This window comes from Filicampus tigris, chromosome 8, assembly GCF_054856515.1.
Source record: "Filicampus tigris isolate MCC_2025a chromosome 8, RoL_Ftig_1.0, whole genome shotgun sequence".
Taxonomy (NCBI): domain Eukaryota; kingdom Metazoa; phylum Chordata; class Actinopteri; order Syngnathiformes; family Syngnathidae; genus Filicampus; species Filicampus tigris.
Window position 1 is genome coordinate 5,080,491 of NC_141224.1, and position 24,841 is coordinate 5,105,331.

General features: G+C 41.2%; 2 protein-coding genes across 11 annotated transcripts; one reads left to right on the forward strand and one right to left on the reverse strand.

Moving 5' to 3' along the window:
- Positions 1–300: 300 nt before the first annotated feature.
- usf2l (upstream transcription factor 2, c-fos interacting-like) lies at positions 301–18,838 on the reverse strand. Of its 9 annotated transcripts, none has more exons than XM_086037252.1 (12): positions 18,452–18,838; positions 18,002–18,039; positions 16,835–16,932; positions 15,824–15,943; positions 13,681–13,840; positions 10,644–10,731; positions 8,306–8,344; positions 6,027–6,085; positions 5,743–5,837; positions 3,717–3,845; positions 2,541–2,640; positions 301–1,882 (listed from the first exon to the last, which is right to left on the reverse strand). In XM_086037252.1, exons 1-12 carry the CDS (start codon positions 18,484–18,486, stop codon positions 1,737–1,739), a joined length of 1,107 nt encoding a protein of 368 aa, XP_085893378.1. In that variant the 5' UTR covers positions 18,487–18,838; the 3' UTR covers positions 301–1,736. The 9 variants fall into 9 exon arrangements, 7 of the variants coding, with proteins under 7 accessions (XP_085893378.1, XP_085893377.1, XP_085893379.1 ...); XM_086037251.1 differs by having other exon boundaries at positions 18,351–18,498; XR_015087754.1 differs by having other exon boundaries at positions 1,858–1,882; positions 2,541–3,249; positions 18,351–18,498.
- Positions 18,550–24,334, forward strand: etfb (electron transfer flavoprotein subunit beta). 2 transcript variants are annotated; one of them, XM_086037260.1, is made up of 8 exons: positions 18,624–18,661; positions 19,967–20,083; positions 20,651–20,809; positions 21,356–21,514; positions 21,585–21,647; positions 22,644–22,802; positions 23,170–23,381; positions 23,981–24,334. In XM_086037260.1, exons 2-7 carry the CDS (start codon positions 20,030–20,032, stop codon positions 23,338–23,340), a joined length of 765 nt encoding a protein of 254 aa, XP_085893386.1. In that variant the 5' UTR covers positions 18,624–18,661; positions 19,967–20,029; the 3' UTR covers positions 23,341–23,381; positions 23,981–24,334. The 2 variants fall into 2 exon arrangements, with proteins under 2 accessions (XP_085893387.1, XP_085893386.1); XM_086037261.1 differs by lacking the exon at positions 19,967–20,083 and having other exon boundaries at positions 18,550–18,661.
- The last annotated feature ends 507 nt before the right edge of the window (positions 24,335–24,841 follow it).

Consider the following 24,841-nt stretch of genomic DNA (forward strand, 5'->3'; position numbering starts at 1 on the left):
GCAGATTCTGCCTAGCAACAATGGGCAAGAGAAGGAATCAATTGGCGTAGCATTTGTTAGCTTAGCATTTTGGTTAACAAGCTGACAAAAACATACCTACATTTTCCAGACAATATAAATTAGGGCCCGAACGATATGGATTTTTTGAGGCTCGTGCCCATTCAGAAATTTGGCAGAATTAAATTCTGATAACCGATTAATCGGCTGACAAAAAAATAGATAATGAATAAAATAACTTCTTTGTAGGTCTTTTAATGTTTACAACGAGGATAATTACAGGCAGAAAAACAACAGAAAAAATGGCCTCCAAAAAGTTACTTTTATTAAAGGGCCAATATCGGCCAATTAAATCGGCCGGCCGATTAATCGGTCGGGCCCTAATACAAATACAGTACAGTACATTCCATACCTTGGTGTGCCTCATGGTATCTGAGGGATGTAAATCGCTATGAGGACAGTGGCATAGCTTTAGCCACATGCTGTATTTATCTTGGTTCCTTTAGGACTTTGGAAAAGGAGCAAAAAAAACAACTAAACATTTACTTCGAAACAGACAACAGTGTGCTAGTAGATTTTATAAAGATTCGAAATAGAGATGACGACGATGTATAGCTTTACCCAGAGCCTACATTTACCTGGGTTCATTTTGATTTCCAACCTCCAAATTATGAATGTAACAAGGAGAGCGGCAAATTTCTGATCAGCGCTGCGACCGGCTGGTGTGCATTTCCGAGGGGGCGTGGCTAAGTGACAATCAATCAACGTGGAGGATAATAGCGAGTTTATTTTCAACCATTTGTAGATAGAAAAGATGTTTTACAATCTAACCTGAGAGACAGTGAGGCTGCTACAGAGAGGATCGGGTTGGGTTGGGGGAAGTTTGTCTTCTTCATTTTGCCATTTCAAAAGAAGATTTGAGGGGAGGGGCTGGGGGGAATAAAATCAGCCATGATATGACCTTTCGATGATTAGCAAATTAGCGAATGTCTGTGTAGCATTTGCATTATTCGCCTCGACTTCACATTCCGCTGCGGCAGAAAGCGTCCATCATTCCGCTGTTGGCTCAGAGGAATTAAAGTGATGAGAATAGATCAGTGGAGATGTTCTAAAAAAAAAAAAACTATCGACATGCTGTTATTTTCAATCACATGGGTAAAAAAAACAACAACAAAAAAAAAAAAAAAAAATCGGTAGGCGGGGGAATGGGGAGCCGCAGGCCCCTCCACACTTCCTATGCTTACATCTAATTTTCCTTGTGTCGGCCACAGTGGGATTCCTCCGCAAAATGCCCAACATTTCAAGTATTTTCTCCCCGCCCCCGGTCGAGCTTCACAATTGCACAATGGATGAGGCGCCCGCCCCCCAAAAAAAAGGGCTTACATAAAGCTAGCGAGTGACCGATTGTTGACACTTTTGACGCCTCGCCCGTGTAACTGCTCTTCGTTGCACAAACTGTCAGCAAGCAGACCAATAAATTAAAGCAGCTAAAAAAAGGACATTGATAAAGAAGTCAGAAAGCGTCAACTAACAGTCCAAAGTAACGATAATGATGATGATCATCCGGGTAGGCTGGGGAGTGGGGAGGGGGCAGACTTAATGAAATTAAATGTCATTGTCCTTGAGCGAGGCGGAGTTCAGCAGGAAGGGTGTTGATGCCTCCACGGCGGAAGAGCCGAGCGCGGCCGAAGTGAGGCCGTGAGGAGCGTGGCGCCGGACGCTTCGCCGCGCGGGATTCTTCACAAGTCCTTCGTTTGTTTTCCGAATAGGCGGGGCAGCGGCGGCTCCTTCGTCGCTACTGCGGCGACGTCTCGCCCACCATCTCGATGCCGTGCTGCTGGAGCTGCGCTCTCAGCAAGGCGTTCTCGTTCTTCAGTTCCTCGATCTTGACCGGGAAGAAGAAGACGACGACGACAGAAGAAGGAAAAGAACAAAAAGAATAATTATTCAGTTAAAAGCGACTTTGTCTGGTCAGAAAGAGCATAAGCCAGTGAGTATCCAATTATGCGTTCGCATTAAGATAGTGGACTTACCTGTCGTTGGTTGAATATGAAACGTGTAATTTTCTTCATTTTATGCTTAGTTTTACAATTAACTTCAACGAGGAGTGGCAATAAACAGCTTGAAGCAAGCCCACTTGGCGTCTTTTTTTTTTTTTTAAACTGTTCTCTATCTGCAAAACAACACGTTCACGATAACCTGTGCAGTTTTAACACAAGCTAATCCCCAAGAAAAAAGGGGATTAAAGGTGAGTCATTTTTCACATTTCATTCAATCTATTCCTTTCATGTGTCCCGATACCTTTGTCCGATGACGTAAAGTGAGATTAGAACAGAGCAGGCCACAAAAATCAAAACCCTAACCAACAGGATTAACCAAGGCTGCGCTGCGCCAACTCCGCTGGGCGCCAACTCACCTCCTGCCCCCCCCTGAGGAGGAGCCCAAGAGATCACGTTAAGCTTTCTGAGGGGCAGGTGAGGTGCGGAGGGGGTGTACAGTCATACTCAATACTCGGGGAGAAGATCAGCATGCAAGTTGCCTGCCTGTTTTTTTACTCCAGCCGCCTCTCGCAGGTAGTAGCGGGCGCTTTGATCGCTCGGAAGGCTGCGATTGATGAGTTAACCGCCGAAACCACTCTGGAATCTACTCGGAGAAGAAGTGAAGATGCACACGGGGGAACTGGTGGATTTTACCCTCGGCGGAGAGAGATTTGAAGGAGTCAGCCGAAGCAAACGCGTCTGTTTAAACGGTTTCATCTTCACACCGACTCGAGGAAATACTAAACAAGTTTTATCAAAGGCAGAATTCTTGTTGAGAGGCATTCACAATGTATTGAATTGAAATTGAAAACTATTAACCTTGCAATGGCCATATTTCATAAATAGATCAAGTGGAAAAATGGTAAAGCATATCAGGAAGGACTTTTATCCTATAAACAATCAGTTACTGGCTGTTTTTTTTTTTTTTGCGGGGGGTGGTTTAAAGCAGCATTGGGCAAGAATTCGACCTTAATAAAAAATTTACACAACTCTTTTGATGAAACATTGACTTACAAGAAGTTGAATGGGACTTTTGTCATGGCCTGGGGGGGTCTGTATCGTTTTTACTGGCACTAAGCAACTTTGAGGAGGGTGGGAGCAACCCTGGCACACAAAAATACAAAATACAAATGTCCTGAATTGCTTTACGGCATACTCACTTCCTCCTTTCGCTATAAGGACGGAAGTCGATTCGAACGTCTACGCGCTGTTACTGGTGTCATGACAGAAGCCCCAAAACAAACAAAAAACCAAAAGTATTGTTTGAACAAAATGAGATTCATTACCTTATCACTATTCATCTTTCACACAGCCACTTGAAATAGAAATGTAATTCAGTCCAACTTGCAGGGCAGCGAGAGCTCAGGATTTCACGACACTACGTGCTGGCGTGCATGGGAAATGTCGTTGACTTTTGTCAAAACACTACCGCTTTTGTCCACATGGCGCCACCATAGTCAACAAAAACTGACATATGACACAGTGTTGCTTTAAAAAAAAAATATATAGGAGAAAAGTAGGTCTATTACCATTCCAAATTTGTTCTACTGGCATCAGTGTATTGTTATTCACTTTGCTGTTGTTTAGCTAGTTGCAAACGATACATTTCCTTTTGGGAGTAAATTGGAAAAAGCCTAGGAAAGGTCCCTAAAAGCCATTTCCTGGCCGACGTTAGCCTACCTGCTGCCTGCATAGCTCGTTGTCCACCTGGATCCTCTCCACCTCCTTCAGGCTCTCCTGCAGCCGCTGGTTGCCCTGCCTCAGCTCGCGGATGTAGTCGCACGCTTTGGACAGGATGCCTCCTTTGCTCTGGAAGGAGAAACGAGCCGCTGCGGTTGGGAGCGCTACTTCCAAACCACTCGCATTTTTTTTTTTGGTCAGGTTTCTAAAGATTTTTTATTTGCTAATGAGGTTGTTCTGACACTATTTTTGCTATTTCCAAACAAAGTAAGTAATAAGCTTTTTTTTTCCCAGCGGTTGAATCATGCAAACTAGCTAAGACCTCCAATTGACTAAATGTGACCATTACATTTCCGTTACCTTGAAATAAAACATGTAAAATGAGCATGAAACGTTTTTTTCCCAGTGATTTTATCATTCCACACTATCTAAATACATTAAAGTTTCAGCTTTATGGAAGGCAGAAAAGCCTTTAATAGAGCTTTTAAAGGCCATTTTCATCATGTTTTGACTTGATGCAACCACCAGGAATGCCTCGCATGAGCTCTGAGTCACAATCCTCTATCTTACATAAGTCATTTGCATGCTAACTCTCTAAATGTATAATACCTTATCTATCTGTGCAACAAAATGAGACACAAGGTGGGTGGAACACATTTGAGGAACAATGTGCCATTTTTAAAGATCAAGCAATGGCGTCTGCTGTAGCCACACGTCTGCTCCATAAACAAACACAGTGCAGCTCAGCCTCTGGCAAGAGGATGTCATGGTGAGCGACATGCTTTCGGCAAATGTTGCTACTGTTGACACTCGTCTGTCATTGTTCATTTCCTATATTTCATTTATGGGAAAACCCACTGTTAAAATGAGGAAAAGTACATTTTGTTCCCTTACTGTACCGAACCGTGACCTTAATGAAGATGCAGTTATGTGATTGTTTTCACAATTTAAAAGAATTCCCGGCCCAGATGTCTTAACGTGCTCTGACATTGTTCCATCAAATCACACAAAGGAGAAAATATTACAGTATACTCGTACTCGACAGTCACTTACCACGCTTGAAATCACTCCGTTTTGGGGGGCGGCAGAATACGCTTCCGTTGCCGTGACATCCGGGGAAGAATTAGGGCATGCAACAAAGTGAGCGGCTACTCAGTGTTGCGAATTTAGCCGCTGTGTCTATTTGTGGCGTTATTGTTGTGTTCGCCTCTCTGCGTCCAGACTGCAAATGAACGGTGCTTGCACAAAGACACCACTGGCTCATTTATCCATAGGAGTTACTTAGTTGTTTAATTTCACACTTGAGGCACTCCACTGACCCAATTTATTTGCATCCTAACAAAAAGTCAATTCCCCCATTATACACTACTCACTAAAAGTTTGGGAAATTTCAAAATGCACGCTAACTTTTACTGGTGGGCTAGTTTCTACATTTTTGAATGCACATGTACAAGCGTTCAGTGTTTCAATACGTTGCAGTAACTTGTTCTCTAACGAGGAGCTGAATGGCAAAATTCACAACAGCGGTTCGATCTATTAAAAGGTGGATTAACCGGCAAAATGTTGTGCGCTCCCACTACTCTGATTAATATCGCCTTCTTGGAATTCAGCAGATTAACAAACTGCCCTCACATTGCAAACGTCAGGGCTCACCTGTTTTCTGGGTTTGGTCATGTGATGCTAGCAATGCTAGCCCCGGGGGCAGCTGGCTGTCAATTTCAGCCGATAGCAGAGGGCGGTGTTGGCCAAAACAGATGGAGCAATATGCTTAAATCTTTTTGCGGGAGTGACGGTAATCAGACTATAGTGTTTAGACGAGTGGGGGCACATCCAACATCTTCTTGCAAAGACAATTTTTGCGCTTTTTCCCTCTTTTAATAGATTAAAAGATTTGCTGCTTCAATTATAATTGGCATTTACACAGTCCTCTTCATCATGCTGCTCACAGCTTGACTTTGAGGCTTTCTTTATGTGAGGCTTCAACAAGACGTTCGCAGAGGATGAGAGGACGAAAACGACAACTTACTGCTCCGGTTTTGGTGCTGTCCATGTTGCAGTCGGGGATGATTTTGGACAGCGTCACAATCCAGTTGTTGATTTTGTCCCTCCGCCGCCTCTCAACTAAAAAAGCAGGAAGAGGTCATTGGATTTTTTTTCCTTGGTTTGCCGGGCTATGGCAGCTCCACAGCAGCCTCTAGTGGCCACCTCGGGAACAGCGCTGTCAAGCCACGCATCCATTTCGACACAGAGCCTGCATTGTGTTGCCCTGTCAGGCAAGTGAAAAGGCCGCAATCACAGTTAATTACCCACCTTCATTATGCTGCGCTCTCCTCCTTTCATCTCGTGGCGTTCGCGGCCCGTCCATTTTCCTTCGGAGGAACAAAACATACACACAGGCTTGTGTTTCACACACATCTCCCATCTCTGACTCTGACACACACACACACACACACCCACGGTGAGCTCTCGCGTTCACCTCACACCCGCGACTATTAGCATCCGCCCTCGGCTGTTATCTTTGACAATGTCTTTTCTAATGGCGGGAGCCTACACCGGCCTTGCTTCGTGCTGTCCGCCTGGAGCTCCAGCCGCCTTCTCCGCTTCCCAGGTGCGGCCCGCTAGGGGGAGCGCGCCGCGGCGTTTTACTGCGCCGTAAAACAAGGGCGACGGCGGCAGCGAGCCGTCTGCTGGCATCCTGAGCTGCCGGCTAATGAGACAACTGTCTCTCGTCTGGGCGTCTTCCCTCAGGTATTGCGTTAATTAAGACGCGGCAGTGAAACCATTTCCAACCGCGCAGCAAAGCGTGAAGGGTCTGGTAACACCATTCCGTATAAATATTAATGACCTCTTTTCTCACAAAGCACCACTAACTGTATTTTACTCATTTCAAAAAAGTAGCAGGGGATTTATCAACCGGTGCCTTTTGCGTAAAATCCAGCGAAGCGGGACACTGCTGTGTTTGTGGCTGCTTTCACACAGAGGCGCAACGTGATAATTGCTCTCAATACAACATGGCGGGAGGAGTAAGTCTTTGCTATACCCTTTCACACAGTAGCTGTCCTTGCTTCAGTGGATACCTTTGTACAGTGTCGGTATTAGTAAAGCATATCCGATACTATGCGCAACGATACCATACTACCGGCCGGACCGATGACTTCCAGGTTCGAGTTAGCCATGAGCCGTGACAGCAGCGTGTGTGGAGATACTTGAAGAATGGTGAAGACGACATTTTTTTGGGTGACTACAAATTCCGCAGCAAACTAATTTGCAGTTATTTGTGTTGCACAGCTAAAACGTCGTTAGTTATCGCCAAGCATCTCGGTGTCAGTTTTGCTGCATTTTGTTTTGTTTCTGTTACTTTTCGTCCGTATGTTGTGTAATAAATTCCTGGCTTGCTGTACAAAATTTCAGTATAATTTTTACGTTAATTACATTGAATTTAATCGTTATTCAAGAACAGTGGACCTCTGCATACTCACAGTTCCGTACAGGCATATTCACCTATTGGTGGATTTTTTTTTTTTTTTTCCCCAATATTGTTTCAACATTTATTTTAAATGATTAATTTTTTTTCCAACTCCCATTTTCATGGAAAACACATATGAGAGGTTTATCAGCGTTTTCATTTTTCCTCTTCTCAATGCATTTCAATCGACGTCAGTTGAACATGGATTTTCCCTATTCATGGACCAGTCCCTATCCCCGCGAATAGCGGGGGGCACACTGCACAGTTTTTGTTTTCCTTTATCAAGCACAGTGTTAATGTTCACACTGCATAATTTCCCACTGGCTTACAATAATAAATATAATTTAACAATATATAACTTTTAGGAACTAAAACCTCTGCTTAATTATTGATGAACACGTGTCATTTAACGACAAGTAGCTATTCCAAAAAAAAGTTCAATTTGAGTGAAACAAAAGTGATGTTAAAGAAAAGTTGGTGTTTTTTAACAATATTCACATATCGACGAGTAGTCTAACGTTCTAATGCTCCGTCTGAAATAAAGTGGTATCGTTGCAGTTCTAATTTTGTGTAAAAGGACAGATCTGTAAAGGCAAAATACCGTTTTCTCACCGCCGTTTTTAAACGTTGCTGAGTCTTCCGTTACGACTGCAACGCTGCAATTTGACAGGATCTCGATGTGAACGGGGCTTTTAACGCGCTCTCATCAGCTGGTGCGCCGAATAAAGTGTCTGGTGAGTGTACATCATTTCGTTATCCGCGCAAATAAAAACCGCCATGGACGCATTCGAGACGGGAGCGGCGGCGGGTCTGGAGATGTTGTTTCCAGACGCCGCGCGGCGACCTAATTTCTAATTCCTGACGGGGACCGAGTTGCTGGGCTAACAACAATGGATGAGGGTCAGCGCTGAGGGAGCGCTACATCTGCGTCTCACACATCAAGAGCGAGGAGAATCACCGGGGATCGGTGGGGAGGGAGGGCGGTAGGGAGAAGGAGGCTTCTTCTCTCTGCTCAGGATCTAATTTGATTAGTTCATTTGCTGCAAACAGGAATGTGCTGTGATGGCGGTGATGGGGAAAAAGAGGAGGAGGAGGGGGGGGGAAAGTGGAAAGCGTTCCTCACCAGTTTAAACCTTCGTGCCGCAGCGTCTCGTTTTCATCTCTGCGGACGGCACATAGGGTGGGGAGGTTTTTACTTGACTTTGGAAAACGGGAACGTCACTGTTGATTAGTTCACACTCAAAACGGAAAAAAACGCCCGTGCGTGAGGAAGCATGCAAACAATAACGACAACACGCCCGTGCAAAAACATTTTATTGCTGTCCGTCATGTGGCCTTAACTCGCGACAACGCGCATTTTGTGTCCAAACAACAACAGCACGTTTTAGTGACGGATAAATGCTAACGGCGGGCAAAATCGACGTAACTCGATTTGGCAATTGGTCATGTGCTTGTTGCGGCATTGCCCTGACGGGAGAAAACTTCCGCTAATTTCATTTCGCCTGGGCATAAATGTGTATTTCATTACGTCAGAATCCATTGGCGCCATTCATATCGAAGTGGAACCTCCTAAGTTGAACACATGAAAAGTTATAAGGTTTGAATGGCTCCAAAGTCAAACAAAACCTTAATGTAAAATTATATATATAATAATTAGTTGCCAATTATCATTTAATAGTTTACCAAGTAGGTAATAATATACAGTAAATGCTTAGTATGCACTTCATTGTTTACTAGTAAGAGTGGTTGTTGGTTAACATTTTATCACACTTTTCTACGACAGCTAACGCATATAAACACGACTAGGTGACAATACCTGTGCAAATGGTTCTTGTGAGTTATTTTTAGTTTTATTTAGATTCGTGATTTATATGACAGCTCCTTAAAACACGATGTACAGACTGGCTCAACAAATCAATCCATCCACTATGTCTGATTTCTTATAGGAAAAAACAAAACAAATCAAATGGAAGGAACTACTATGTGAGTAGTAGCAATAGTTATTGATTTGAGTTTCTTTCAGTTTCTCTTTTACACAATATGTCGTCAGACTTTTTACCAAGGGTCAGTAGTTTACTTGATTTTACATTTATCGGCGCAACACGGCGGAGCATTTGGATAACACTCGAGAGGTTTTGGCCTCGAATCTCAATTTGGCCTTTTCCGTATGATGCACTCCCTAAAAACTGACACTACATTGTCCACAGGTGTGTATGTGAGTTTGAATGGTTGGATGTTTAGATGTGTATGTGAGTTTGAATGGTTGGATGTTTAGATGTGCCCTGCGTTTGACTGGGCAACCGATCCAGGGTGTGCGCTGCCTCTCACCCCAAAAATGGACTGGGATAAGTTCCACAAGTGACATAGAAAATCACTGGGTAGATAGTTTTGTTTGTGGTTGACTTTTGGCAGTTACTTAAAGGTTTTACAGTGGCAACAGACTCTGAAACCAATTAATTCTCTTTACATTTTTTCCTAAGGGTGAAAAACAAGTGTCGTGGACTGCGTTATGTTCCACCCTAGAGGCTCCATCCACTGTAGCTAAGCATGAGGTGAGTTTACTGCTAAAACAACAGTCGACAAAATGAGGGCAGAAACAAAGTTGGGCGTAAAAGTAGTAAGGAGCGAGAAAACTGCCCTGAAATAGGCCATAAGTTGCTTTTATAGACCTATACCCACCTAGCAGCACATAGAATAAAATATTATGACTTATCTGAAAAAATATATATATATATGGCTACGCTCTTGAACTGTACCTGACATTTTTTATCACAGCAGTGTAATATAACCTTCATTCAATCTGGCGTTTTGTTGTATTGTGAGTGTGAGTCAAATGAGGTCTGTTGTTGCTATCAACATAAAAAAAAAAAATCAAATAAAATACTGAAAAACGACAACAAAAGCAAGCGAAATGACTAAGACTGGATTTACACTGCATGCTTCAAGGGACACAATTTTGATTGTTTTGCTCTCAAGCGGCACAATTGGGATATGCATCATCAGCCTAAATACACATACGAAATATCTAATACATGTTAAATATCTGCCAATACAAGTGCAGCGGAAGGAACCCGGTAGGATATACTATATCAATAGCAGCTCAACCTGATAGGAATATGCCGATTCCTGATGTACTCACACCATGGGTCTTTACCGCATTAAAGTCAGACCAGGCCAAGGAAACACAATGTAACGTTAAACATTTGATTTTTCATACATTACGGCCTACTTGTGGAGTTACTTGAATGCAATTTTGGACATCTGCGCATGGGTGTTGTTTCATTTGTTCCATTAGAGTAAACATACCATGTGGTATATATGGCAATTGAAATGTATATTCAAATAGACAGCCAAAAGAAATAATTGGCAAAAAATGGGAATACGGCACTTGGACATGCAGTGAAAATCCAGCCTAAATGACAGATGAATTTAGATTTTATTTGTGTGAATGTGATACTCACACTGGAAAGGGTTGCGTGCGTGGGGCAATACTTCGCGTGCCGCCCATCTGAATGGCATCGGGAGGGGTCATCATCACGTAGAACTGGCCTGTGGGGAACAACAACAACATTAAAACACAACGAAACTCACACGCCACTCAAAGCATCAAAGACGATCGCAATGTCAACATTATCTTGAATTTTGTCCGTCTACCCTACGGAATTTGTTTAGCTCTCAGCATTTTTGGTTCGCAGGGTTGTGGAGGAGATCAAAATGGGACAGTAAAGAGTAGCAAGACCACCAATTACACGAACCATTCTGTGAAGCCGGATGACTTCAAAGTTTCAAGGACTTCCGAATTATTCGAATTTGTTCGAGACTCAAACCTGTCATCGTATAACTTTTATTAACTGGACTGGCAATGTTTTGAGTAACAACATTCCTAGTTGTCAAATGAGCACAAATATAGGTGAATTGCTGTTAAATTTTTTTTTTTTAAGTAAAATAAAGTAAAACTACTCACTTACAGAAAAGGCTAAATGAAAAGGGAACAGAATTTTTTTTTTTCCTACACGTATTGCTGGAATTAGTCTTCACCAAATCGCTGCAAATTCAACCTGCAATCTGGATTTAAAGTTCATGGCTGGCGTGTTTAACGTAGCCCCCATCAGTTTTTTTTTTTTTTTAATACAACAAGTGGGAACCTGTCGTCAATTGAGCAACAGTTCACCGCTAAGTATGACACATCAGCCGGCCTCTCACATGACTCGCCGCGCCAATTGTGACAAATGAGGCCCATCCATTCACGTGGCGCGCTCGCCGCCGTTGCTCACTTTTCATTTGTTTTTTCAATGTGCTTGTGTGTCACGCGGTGGCAAAAAAAATAAATAAAAAACAAAAAACAAAAAAAACAGAGACACAATGGGCAGCTCGCGCACAAGTGTCGTAAATCAGCCTAACGTGCTCAAAGACAGGGGCATCTGTGAGCTTAGGAACATTGAAATTTAAAACATTTGTAACCATCAAAATGGCACCTTTCTACAAATGTTTTATTTTGTCCTTTTTGAGGATGGATTTGAGGATTATGTGCCATGCATTGCATACTTAAAACCTTAATTATGGAAAATCTGGCATTTCAAGGATACACAGAGACACTCAAGGCAGAGTTCTTTAATACGGAGGATTTATTCACTTTGTCGCTTTATAGCCAAACACTTTCAGTAAGGTACGTAATTGTTGGTCCACCATAGCTGGTTTTCTCAGTTTACGACAGTCCCCATTGATGACCTTTCAAGGTCACAAATGGTGCATGGTGAAGAATACACACTTAGTTACTGCCGTACTTATTGTTTTTTTTTTTTATTAGCTTGTTTTATACCAATACGTTTATACAAACAAAAACAAACAAAAAATGTGAATATGTGGATACACGAATGCCGAATTCACTGTACATCGGAACCTTCAAAGTCAGAAGCATAAGACGGCCAGTCAGTCGTGTAGTTGCATGGAGCACGATAACCTAATTTAGCGGTCTACGTTTTCACTCACAAATGAGACACAAAATGCACGAAACCTATCGCCGAAGATCCGAACCAAAATAAAATCAGCAAACCGCACTAAACGTCACTTAAAGCGGCATATACAGCTTTAAGGAGAAGTCACTTTTTTAATTGTACTGCATTGCCTGAAACAGTATTACGGCAAAGCCAAAGCTAAAGTGAGTTTTATTGGACGCGCAGATTAGCCTACATACTTAACTGCTCCATGAAGTTGTCGACATGGTGGTGGGAGGTTTTTGTGTTTGGTGATATGTCTGCTGCATCCATCACATATACTGATCCGCCACATCAATTGACAAAATGTATTTCAGTGGCTTAGTGAGGAAGTGCTGGCCTGCACATGCGCTTTGTAGTTCACGCCCACTTTTTTAGACTCTGTGCTCAACATGCAGCCTGCTCTAGCTCCGCCCCAAGTTGACATGATAATAAAATTAGTACTCAGCACGAGCGCAGCAGTATATTGGGCAAGGGCAAGGGGGCCAGTTGCTCACTTGCATAAGACAAGACCACCCCCTCAAAACTGGCTAATTTTAGCAAGTCAAAAAAAAAAAAAAGTGGGCATGCTATAATTTCATTTTGAAATTTACATGGTACATCAGATATATTGGCCTGACGTGGACTCAAGGGACTAAAGAGGGGTAAAAATGTTTACCGGTAAATTATAAACTTTTTTTCCCCCAAAATATTATACAACACGTTGATTTTATTTCTCTGGCACATTTTTTTTAAACCTTTGCTTTTTGGGAGGATGGTTAAGTAAGCAGTGGGTCACACTGACTCATAAACATACAACATAAAAGGAGATTTAAATGTCTTATGTCGATGACTTGTGGTTCCACTATATGCCATTAGACACATCCTTTGCCAGTGTGCTTTGCTGTCTGTCTGTTATATTTATGACCTGTGTTGAATGCAATTATGACATTTACAGTTACTGTTACATAATTTATAAAACAGACAGATGATAACTGTCACGCATCAATCCTATCACACTGAAGGAATTGTGCATTGAAAGTAGCTCGCAAGCACGCACATCACAAAGTGACTAATTCTGATTTTGTTCAGCCATACATGCTGTAAAAACAAAACCTAAAAGCTAAAGGAAAAAAAATAATAATAATTATTTATTTATTTATTTATTTATTTATTTATTTATTTTAATCTGACTAAATTACAGGGTGGGCCAAAAGTAGGTATACACATTTTAAATGACTGCGGTTATTTTTCTTACAGGCATCCTTATTAATGGAAAATAATTTGAGTCAAGCACAAAGAAAGTGAGAGCCCTTATCCAGCCTGTTTTAGAAGTCTGCCTCCTGCAACACACCCGATTCAAATGATCATCAGCTCATCAGCAAGATTTACACAAGCCTGATAATGATCCTGATCATTTGGATCGGAGGACCGGACTTGTCCACCCCTTCTCATTATGGTGTTGTCAGTTAGCTTCTCCTCAAATTGAGCGCGATACCCCCCCCCGCCTCCGTTTGGCACTCACCTCCCGCCTGCGTGAGCGTGGGGTCGGAGGTGGCGGCGGCCTGCACAGACACGGCACCGTCGCTCACCGCCGCTGCGGGGAAGTAGGCGAAGCGCGTTTCCCCACCTGCCGACTCCCCTGCCGGGCTTCCTCCATTACTGAAAGGGTTCTGGATCACCGCCTGTGACAGATAAAAGAGAGACAGACGGAGGATGAGGGAAGCGTGAGCGGGCGGCAGGTAAAAAGCCGGCCTCGCTCTCTTGTCAGACCAAATCCAAGTCTCTGCTGAGCGAGACCGCCCTCCCGACCCCCCCACCCCAGGCATACCAAAGTGCTGTTTGACAGCTGCGATAAAGTGGAAAAAAGGACGTGTGCTAAACTAAAATAAGCAATATTCCTGTCGAACAAATCTGGTTTAAACACCAAAAGTTAATTAGATTTCTTGCAATGCAAACGTCGACCTCGGCAAACGTTTTACCCTCCGCGCCGTTTTGCTAGCTTGCCAAGTCATTAAACGCCCTGTTATGTGACAGGTCAAATTGACCCATTTTAAAAGTTAGAAGTAAAGTCAGGTTTTTTTTTGGAACAAAGGGTGTAATGAAGTATAGTCAACAAAGAAAATTGTGCAATGCATATGAGCATTCACCTGCTATATCGCGGTTCATCGTTGATGTCTTTTTGATAAAAGAGGACATTTTTTTAATGATTTTTACAATACACTGGACCACCACTAGTTGCAAATTTCCTAGGACAAGCCCTGGAACTGGCCAAAAATGTCAGCTTCAACCCAAAATGGCAAACCGCCTGTTCAATTTAGAGCATGGGTCCTTTTTTGTGCGTCTTGTTAGGGCAGACATGTCCAACCAATTTCATGTGGATGGGTGAAAGTGGTGTTGCAAGAACTGTAGAGTTTTCAAGTATACTGCCCCAAAAAGGTCAATCATTTAGTCAAACAATAAACAGCAATTCCAAGAGGGCCTGAATTAGATGTGCGGGGGTACTTATCAAAGTGGCCGGTGAGGTGGCGTGCCTCGTACTGCATTCAAGGTCACTAGGAACCCATTTTCTCATTAAGTCCTTCTTTGTATGAACGTTAAAGGGTAGAGCACTTTTAATTGAAGTGCCTCTTTGACTATACACTCACCCGCTACATCATTTGCTACACTTCTACAATCTAATGAGAGGTTAAACACACCAAACATTTTGCTTTGACAAAGACAATAATGCTCGGTTTTAAATTGTATACTGTACATAACTGCAATTTAATAAATGGCTTCCAGTATAATTCAGTGCAATTGTAGACTACAACGGACGCAATAATAAAAAATAAATTAATGTAATCCAAAGTGAGCACTAGTAGCTTTGCACAGGCAAAATTCTCATTAGAGCAGAGGTGAGCCAAGTTTTTGGGACAGGAATTTACAATAATAATAATATTTGGTGGTTTTTGTTTGTTTGTTTGTTTGCTATTTTTTTTTCTTAAATTGGTTAGTTAAAACGTTTTTATTTAATTAAATCATCAGTTAATCAATTTTATTGTTAATAATGAAAACACAGTACAATGTTGGTAAAAACTACAATCATAACTACAATTTAACATTGTTTATTAAATAGTTAATATATTGTGTTTGTATAAATTATAAATACAATTTCGAAAATCTGCATTAAATATTATATGTCATTAAAATAAACTATTTTACATACACATTTCAACGTTGTTTACCTTATCTACAGCAGTAGTCTAGTCTGTGCAGGTATACCTAATAAAGTGGCTGGTCCAAGTACTGTCAAAACACAGGTGAGTACCGCCCCCTGAAGGCCAAGGGAAGCCACTACAATAACAATGAATCTCAATAGAAAAGGCCCAATAGACTACAGTATTTCATGTTTGTGAACATTTGCCAGGATAATTCTGTGTGTCATAAAAGTGATTGACTACCATGAACTGAAACTGAAAACAATGACAAAAGTTTAATAAAAAAAAAAAAAAAAAAAAAGTTTTGTTTACTAGAGGAAAGCTTTGTCTTCTGCCACCCGGAATTATGTGTGAAGATAAGTACAACTGAATAACCACAACATGCTGTAAGTTTAAATACTTGGTGAGACATCTAAAACAACAAAAAAACAAAAACACATAATTGCATACTAATAAAGCGTTGGGTACCTGAGCAACAGCCTGAGGGGCACCGCTGAAGGCCGCCGCAGAGACAACGCTCACCGCCCCGCCAACGTCGTCCCGTCCCTCAAGGTTCTGGTCAGTGACCTGGACCACACGGTACGTCACCTGTAACGCAGAGAAAAAAAAAAAAGAGAAAAAAAATAAATAGATGTTCTGTTTCTACAGCGTGTATACCTGGCTGGTAGATTTGTTGATCATATCCCACTAGGTCCAGCACGATACGCTTCAGACTTGATTTTGCCAAATGAGAAAATGGTCTTGTTTGTTCCAAGGGAAACCCAATTTGTAGCCCCGCATCACATCATGTGACTCTCTCCCTCCCCTGACCGACATGTGACAGCGGCCTCGTGCCAATCCCAGCCCGGCCCGAAATCACATGATATTGCTCACGCTCTCTCTCTCTCTTAACCGCTGTTTACGCCAAAACGAATCCCGCATGGATGACCGGGTATCAAATGCCACACTCATTTTCCAGAATGAATTCATCTGTACTAAAATTATGCAGGGATGGGCAATATGGCCACTTAAATTTAAATATATCGTTTATTTTCTTCATAAAAAATTGATTTCTGGTCATTTTAATAAATGTAAATAAAAAAAAAAAGAAAAAGACATCATTCAAACTAGCTTTTTTTCTTTGTTTTCCCCCGATTCTGAAATTTTCTTTATTTCTTCTGATACCAAACAAGCTTTGAAACCATAAAAAAAAATCTCTGCATTAACTTGCATCAACTTCCAAAGACAGACCTATTTTTTCCTTACAGATATTTTCAGGAATCGTTTGCTAGCTTCTTAGCTATAAGTTTCTTTTTCCATCTTAGTAGCAGTCGTTAACTTATTTTTACTTCAAAGTTTGTAAAACGGTTACTTACAAGTACCTGTGAAGTTAGTATATGTTTTATGATGACCCGGGAATAGATTATTTCTATTTAGAGCTGAAAAAAGTCAGAGTTTAAGAACCTCAGAGGCTCCACTCATTGTCCCGACTTGACTTACCTGTCCCCCGTCAGTGCGGAACTGGTACTGTATGTTGTGATCTCCAAACGCGGCGGCCTGTTGTATGGTGACGGCTGTCTGTTCGTCTCCGGTTCCGTCTGAGGGAAGGACATTTAAATTGGCTTGTTTTTGTGGGGGGTTTTGTTTTGTTTTTTTAACAACAACAGTAGAAGGATAAAAAATAAACAGCTTAAAAAAAAAACCCTGAAGTCAAAATGGCTTTTATCAACATAAGTGGAGGAGTCACGCTGAATTTTCATGCTTAGGACGCACAAATTAGCTTTTGCTAACAGCGTTAGCATCTGGTAAACAGCACATACAGTATTTGATTGCGTTGGGCCACATCAACGAATCCGCTACACAAGCTAAGTGTACAATTCAGAGGCTTGGTGACGAAGTGTGGCCTCCACCAGCAAAAATACAGTTGTGCTTTGACTTCAGAGTTTATTTCTCGCCATGCCCCTACTCGTAACTCAAAACGCTCACATCTCAAATCATGATTCTAAGGTGAAGGAAAAGGAAAATTGTTATTGTGATATATAACAGGAAGAAAATAGTCCTCGGTTTGTCGATTCATCTTGGCTAAAACGCCAGTCGTCATGTAGCGAAGGCATTGGCACAACAAAACGTTTGTGTTATTTGGTTTTGGAGGGAATTTCTAGAAACAGAACCAACCACAAATAACAACCAGAGTGTTACAAGTGAGTGTTAGGTGTGCTGTAATTCTATATACGTATATGTTACAAACATATTTTAACAGAAAAAAAATATTATGACACCATGGAATTGGTTAAAGTCGAGAGAAAAATAGGATATGTCTCATCTAATGTGCTGACAAATGCTGTGATCTGGAGTATTTGTAGTAATTTATTATGCTTAAAGCATGCATCTTTAACTAATCTGGAACTTTTAAGACTCCCCAAAAGATAGGAAGCAACTGACCGGATCAGTTAAATAACTTGCACAAACTGTTTGCTTAGTAAAATGCAGATTAGGACTTGTTCTGACAATCACAAAAAGTAAGAACTGACTTACTTGAAGAAGGGCATTGCAAAGTCAGGTGCAACGCCACTTCCCTGGAAGCCCAAAGTAAGCCAATGTCCAATGTATGTGCACAGTTGATACTAGTCGTATAAAGTATCAAGGAGAGATTTGTCAGACCCTTACCGTCAGATGCTTGCACCTCCTCGTCTTGTTTATCTTGGCTGCGGATGAAAAAACAAATGTCACTTCGACTCGATAACGCTAAAAAATCTCATTTTTCGGGGATTGTATGCCAAAATAAAAATTAATAAAATCAACTTTAACTTCTTCGGCGAGATTCTAGCTCAAATTATTTGGCAATATGGCTTGGGAACCTGACTAGTTTAGTTTTAAAAGCTAGCCTAAGCTAACTTTGCTAGCCTGTTTTTAAGTAATTTATTTCCAATAAACACCCTGTTTGTGTTATAAATACGAATCTATTTGCATCACAATGCTACTAAGTTCCATAAACGACATAGTAAAAAGCTACAACCTCCACTTTCTTTCTGAAGTCTTCTTCTTTACTCGGGAAAGGATTATTAGCATGTTGTGCTTAGCTTGTGTAGGTTAGCCATTTTTGTGACACGGTTGTACCTGGCGTTGTCCAGACTCTGTTCGAGCATATCCATCAGGGTCGGAATGTAAAAAAAAAAAAAGGATCTTCAGTGCCACAGATGGAGATGGAAGTGCTTGATCACGGGAACAAACACTCGGGTCATGTGAGGGGAGAGAGCCCAGGACACGTGAGACGCAGCTCGGCTTTGGAAGCAAAATGGAAGCCGAAGAGGCGCTCGGCGCAGCTGGGTAAGCTGAAGTGGCTCCACCGCCGTTTATTTCAACTAAGCGGTTTATCCTAATGGTAATTTGTACACCCCGCGCCAACCAAATGACTTGGAATATCCAAACTGTGACGTGTAGCAACAATGTAAACCATTCAGCGATGTATTACGAATCGATTCAACATTTCCAAGTTGCGGTAATGAACCCCTAAACGCAACATCAAAGATATTTTTATGCTACTGGGTTCGAAGCCAACTCTCCTTAATGTATGGCTTTGCCAGAAAGTGGCACGATTAACCACAACACTTGAGGGTATCACATGTATTTCCCTTGGCTTAATAAATGTACAGCAAATCAAATCAACATTATTTGTTGCCACCGACAGTGACAGATATATCAGATGTGATTTTTTGGGGGGGGAAAGTTAAACCCTTTTTTTTTTCATTCAAATACAGTTTTGTTTTTGGGGTTTTTGTTCATGAAATGCAGGTAAATAAAAACACATTTTCTTTTGGGACATGATATGTGTGTCCTTCGTTTGTGTTTTGTCTAATAGACCCGTTATTCTTAATTCAATTCAGTTTTATTTGTATAGCCCTTTATCACAAAAGTCTGTTTCAGAGGCAACATCCTCATACTATAGGGCTATGAAATGGCTTCTCCGTAACTAACGCCCAAATCCCAGAACATAACAGCAAAGCATACAACATACATCATCAATATCACAATATAATACAACAGATCGATTCATTACAACTATACAATACAAGTTGTACACACGTCCGTTACCTCTGATAACCAAATACCATTTGATAAAGATAGTTAAGAAAAACTGAGGAAAACGGCATACATTGTGTTAATTCATTTTTAAAACCTATTTATTTTTTAAAGCCCTGCAATGTATAACACTATTTCTCAAAGACTATCCAGGCATGAATTAATGATGATTAATAAACGTAAGTATGTTAATAAGCATGTTAATCCCAATGAACTATGCCACACTTAGTAGGAACCTATATATTTGTTTAGTTTTCTACACGGTAGATCTTATGAGAGTTCCCACAGCTTTTTTTTGAAACATTTTTGGGATTTTAATTCAGGCGATAAAATAATATTTAGTACTATTTTTAACAGATAAATACGTTTATATTGTTGGAATACAGCGATATTTCACTTTGTTGAAGTTGGCGACGGAACGGAGTGAGCACAGCCAATAACCGCCGAGTATGTTGCGCATGGCCGCTTTTCATTGGCCAAACCGGTAGGCGGCCCCCCGGCTTCTTTTCCTGGTGTTTCCTTAAAATAACTCCGACTCCTCCTTGGTTGAAGGTTCACTTGCGGTGACTCGGTTACGTCCGCTGTCCACAACTTCTTGCCACCTTTCCACCTACCATGTCTGGCCGCGTTCTTGTCGGAGTCAAGCGTGTCATTGACTACGCAGTTAAGGTAATAAATTAACTTGTATGAATATTTTGTATGATTTTTGGGGTGTGACTTTCTGTGTTCTACTAGCTAGCGTCCGCGTGCTAACAGCAAGTGTGGCACAAAAGATGACATATGTTGGAAGCATACATAATTGGACGAATAACCTTCAAGGACACATTGCGGTGAATATCATTAATAGTTTATTTGTGTGTAATTTATCGTATAGGCGACTCAATGAGACTGCACTATGTTGTCATGTTGTGTAACTTAAAGATTGGCTGCCACTTGAGCTTTTGTCCACTGCCATGAGATAAACAAGACACTCAATCTTTATGATTAGCCCGAGACACAAGTGAAAAGGTCCAAAATTAATTCACATTACCTCATGCTGTGCAATGTATTGTACAATACAAAAATAGTATGACACAAAATGCCACGAAAAGAATGCACTATACTAAAATAATGGTGATCTTGGCTCAAAACTTAATTGTGATCACATGATGATCTTTCACAAATTCATAGATATTTATTAGCTGACACTCTTCCCTATGACTCTTCTGCCTGTATTCCTTTGCCCGCCATGCTCAGATCCGGGTGAAGCCGGACAACACTGGCGTGGTGACCGATGGCGTGAAGCACTCAATGAACCCCTTCTGCGAGATCGCCGTAGAGGAGGCGGTCAAGCTGAAGGAGAAGAAGTTCATCAAGGAGGTGGTGGCGGTGAGCTGCGGGCCACAACAGGCACAGGTGGGCCGACGAGTTGACTTTACTAAGCCGCATCGACATTTAACGCAGAAAGTTGAGTTATCGCCAATCACATGTCTTTGGTATCTTATCTTCCAACTGAAAATAAGATGGTGGTGGATGAAAATAGCTTCGGCTAGTCCAATCTCGACTAGTCATAAAAGAGTCATACCAGCGGAAGCTCTGGACTGGCGTCAATGAATAAGGGCAGCAGCGCAATCTCCATTGTTGTCACCAAAATGTCTCGCGATGCATGGACAACTTTGACCTATCAATAACTTTTTTCATTTTAGAAGTTTCTTACAAGAACATACAAAAACAACATGGGACTTCTGTCGCGTTACAACACGGCTCTATAGATGCTCCAAGTTTGCGGATATACTTTACCAAAAATGCCTGTCATCAAAATTTGTCTTCACATGAAACCGGTCTATGGCGCACAAAAAGTTGTGCTGTGTGAAAAAACATCTAATGTGCTGAAAAAATATCAATGATGTAACCAACTTCATCTCCATTTTCGTCACGTTTGCGTCATCTTTCCCTTCTCAGGAGACCATCCGCACCGCTCTCGCCATGGGCGCCGACCGCGGCATCCACGTGGAGGTGTCTGGCAAGGACTACGACAACTTGGGCCCCCTGCAGGTCTCCAAAATCATGGCTGCATTGGCCAAGAAGGAGGAGGCCCAGCTTGTAATTCTTGGCAAACAGGTAAAAAGTGACAGAAAACCATTCCTGCCTCCTACTTCTGCTCTATTTTACATGTGTTTGATTTTACCAGGCCATCGACGATGACTGTAATCAGACGGGACAAATGACAGCAGCCCTACTGGACTGGCCTCAGGTAAGCGTTTACAATTGTGGCTTTAGTTATTAAATGTGTGACGTAATCTGATGATTCTCAAAATGTTGTACGCGGCCTACTTTTATTGGTACACAAAAGTATCGCCGGATTAAATGTTTAAACTGAGCACAAGGTCACAGTGGCTTTAACTTTTTAATATGATCCTGTACAGTGCATGCTGAGTACCATTCATTTGTATTTAAAGTACAATAGATGTGGATTTAATCTTTTAGGACATTTATGTAACTTCAATTTTTATTGCATTTTAATTTAGGTTTTTATTCATTTAAAGAGCTGTGTATTATTGGAGGTGGTACCTGGTGTAAAATATTTGCTAATCGCTGCCCCAGTCCAGCAAACTTATCAACATGAGTTGAGAGAACCGCAGTGATCCTGCACAAACCAGCACAGAACAGTTCAAAGTTTTTCTGGGCATGTTAGGGTGAAGTTCGCAGATTGGCCAGTTGATGGCGCACTTGGATAGTTACTGCACATTCAAAGCCGACAGCCAGACTGGACAAATACTTGCACGTTTTGTATCATTGTAAAGCTATTAACATTACTCGTATTACTTTTTGTATTGCAATCAGTTATGATTTGTCAACAATTTTCCTATTAATAATGGAAATAATCAGGTTGGGGTCAAATTGTCACCATGAGTCGTCCATTCGTAACTCTCATACGCGTGTCTAAATAAGTTAACACATATAAACATGAAGGCCAAAAAATGCTGTCATAATGTGGCGTGTGTATTTTTTTCCTCAATTGACAATAAGTGTTAAATGAAGTTAATTGCTGTTTTGAACCGTTTTATTTAACATTTTGACATCCTTAAATATCACACAAGTGTGAAAATAAGTTCACCACTTATTAATGTAACTGTTTTAACATTTCGGTGTGTTGTGACATCATCATAGGGAAGCATATTTTTCCTTAGAATATTGCCCATAATAGATATATAATGTTTTACACCTTTTTAAAAAAATTTTATTGCAGGGCACCTTTGCGTCAGAGGTGACCCTGGAAGGCGACAAAGTGAAAGTGGTGCGCGAGATTGACGGCGGCCTGGAGACCATCAAGATCACCGCACCCGCCGTGATCACCGCGGATCTCCGACTCAACACGCCTCGCTACGCCACCCTGCCTAATATCATGGTAGGCACTTGGAAATGGCACACACCGGCGTCTAATGACTACTTATGCCGCATAACATTGTTAAAACATAACTCTCTCCCCTCTCGATCCCAATTTGCAAGCTTATGGTTAGCAAGCTAGGATGAGAAGCTAATTTAGCTATTATTTATTATATCCTCACTGCTTCTTGCCAAACAGTAGTTGTAGAATATCCGAGTCGGAGTCCTATTAACATTATTGCGTTGACATTCTTGTGTAAAATGCTTAATTTCTTTTTATGCTTAAAACATCATGAGCAGAAGAGTCCAAAGGAAAGTAGGAACCTCCCAAAATAACAATTTTATATACTAGACCATTATCTCTATGTTTGTGACGTCCTTTCCTCCAGAAAGCCAAGAAGAAGAAAATTGCCAACGTGAAGCCGTCCGAGCTGGGCGTAGATCTGACGTCCCGTCTGGAAGTTCTGCGGGTGGATGAGCCTCCGCAGAGGCAGGCTGGCATCAAAGTGGAGACGGTGGACGACTTGGTGGGCAAACTAAGAGAGACGGGCAGCATATAACCGAGTCGGAACCCCAACAGAGCTTAGAATATAAGAGCAAGGTAAGTCGCAGTAAATTGCACAAGGGAAGATGTCAATGGGGGATTGTGCACACAGCCCTAAAGTACAATGGAACCTGGAAAGTCCGACTACAGTTTGGAATTGTTTGTCTCTGCTGTAAACCTTAATTAGCCAGTGCCTCAATGTTTGTTTACTGTGTCAAAATTTCCACCACGTCCATTTCTGAATCAACTTACCTTTTAAAATGTAAACTACAGTCAGGATTCCGTGTTGAGCTCAACGAAAAATAAGCGAATTGCAATTATTTCATTTATTTATTTATTTATCCCCCCAAATTGTGGTGGTTTGAAAATTGCATTCTACAAAGCATCCAGTAATAACATCATTAAATAGGGTTAAATGCGACGTAAACATCGCTTGTACAGTTGATAACATTTTGACGATGGGAACTATTTCCAGTAAATCCAGGAAAATTCACCTGAATTATCTCCGACTTTAGAGGTTCCACTGTACATTTAAATTGTAACATTGAATGCAACAAATTTCCTATCTTGTTTACCTGAGTTGCCAAAATGTATTTTTGTGTGACTGTGTTTGTAATAATTGTACTCTCCCCCGCCCCCCCGTTTCTCTCTTACAGGACAAGTACTGAGAAACACTGTCCTGCTGCTGCTGAGCCACTCCAACCCCGCCCCTTTTTTTTTTTTTTTTTTTAAATAAATCATCACATCTGTACTATAAACTTGGAATCCACTTGAGGGAGCAATACGGAACCATCTTGTTTTTATCAGCTAAATAAGTAGCAACGCAGCACTTGTAAATGATTGTAAATACAGTATACAGAGACTATCATGTCGCGTATGCAAATACACTAGCCGGATTCCAGGACGGTGTCTCTCGGTACCATCAAACTTTGAATTTTTACCATAAGCGCCTCAATTGTTCATGATCATGACAATAAAGAAGCATTTGTTTGTTTCATAATCAAATTCAACCATGATTGGTCTTGTCAATTTCAAAGCAAAAACCCACACACACAACTGTGTTCTTCTTTTGAAGAACAACACATGGTCAATAAATCAAAATGTAAAGGAAAAAGAATGAAACAAAAAAAAAACACTGAACAGTGCATTTACGCCACAATTCCTTGACAGTCTTGAGGTTTCATTGTAGCCAACACAAATTTCCAGAAAAGCTCCAGAACCTAACCAGACTATTCTCTGTAAGCTTTGTTTTTGCTTCTGAAAATAAATTTGCTTGTACTGTATTTACAAAGAAAAACCTTGGTTATGATGCTGCAACCTTGCAAGGGGCAGGATGCAGTGAAATTTCGAGTTTGTGACATTTTATTTATTGAATATTTGTCAAAAACACAAGAAAGTTGAGAGATTGTTTTAAATGACTTGAAAATGTTGTTTTCATTTTAAAGATTAGACATTTGACTATAAATGAGACCGTACATCTCCCCAATTCTGCAAAAATAAAACCTGTGCACTTTAAG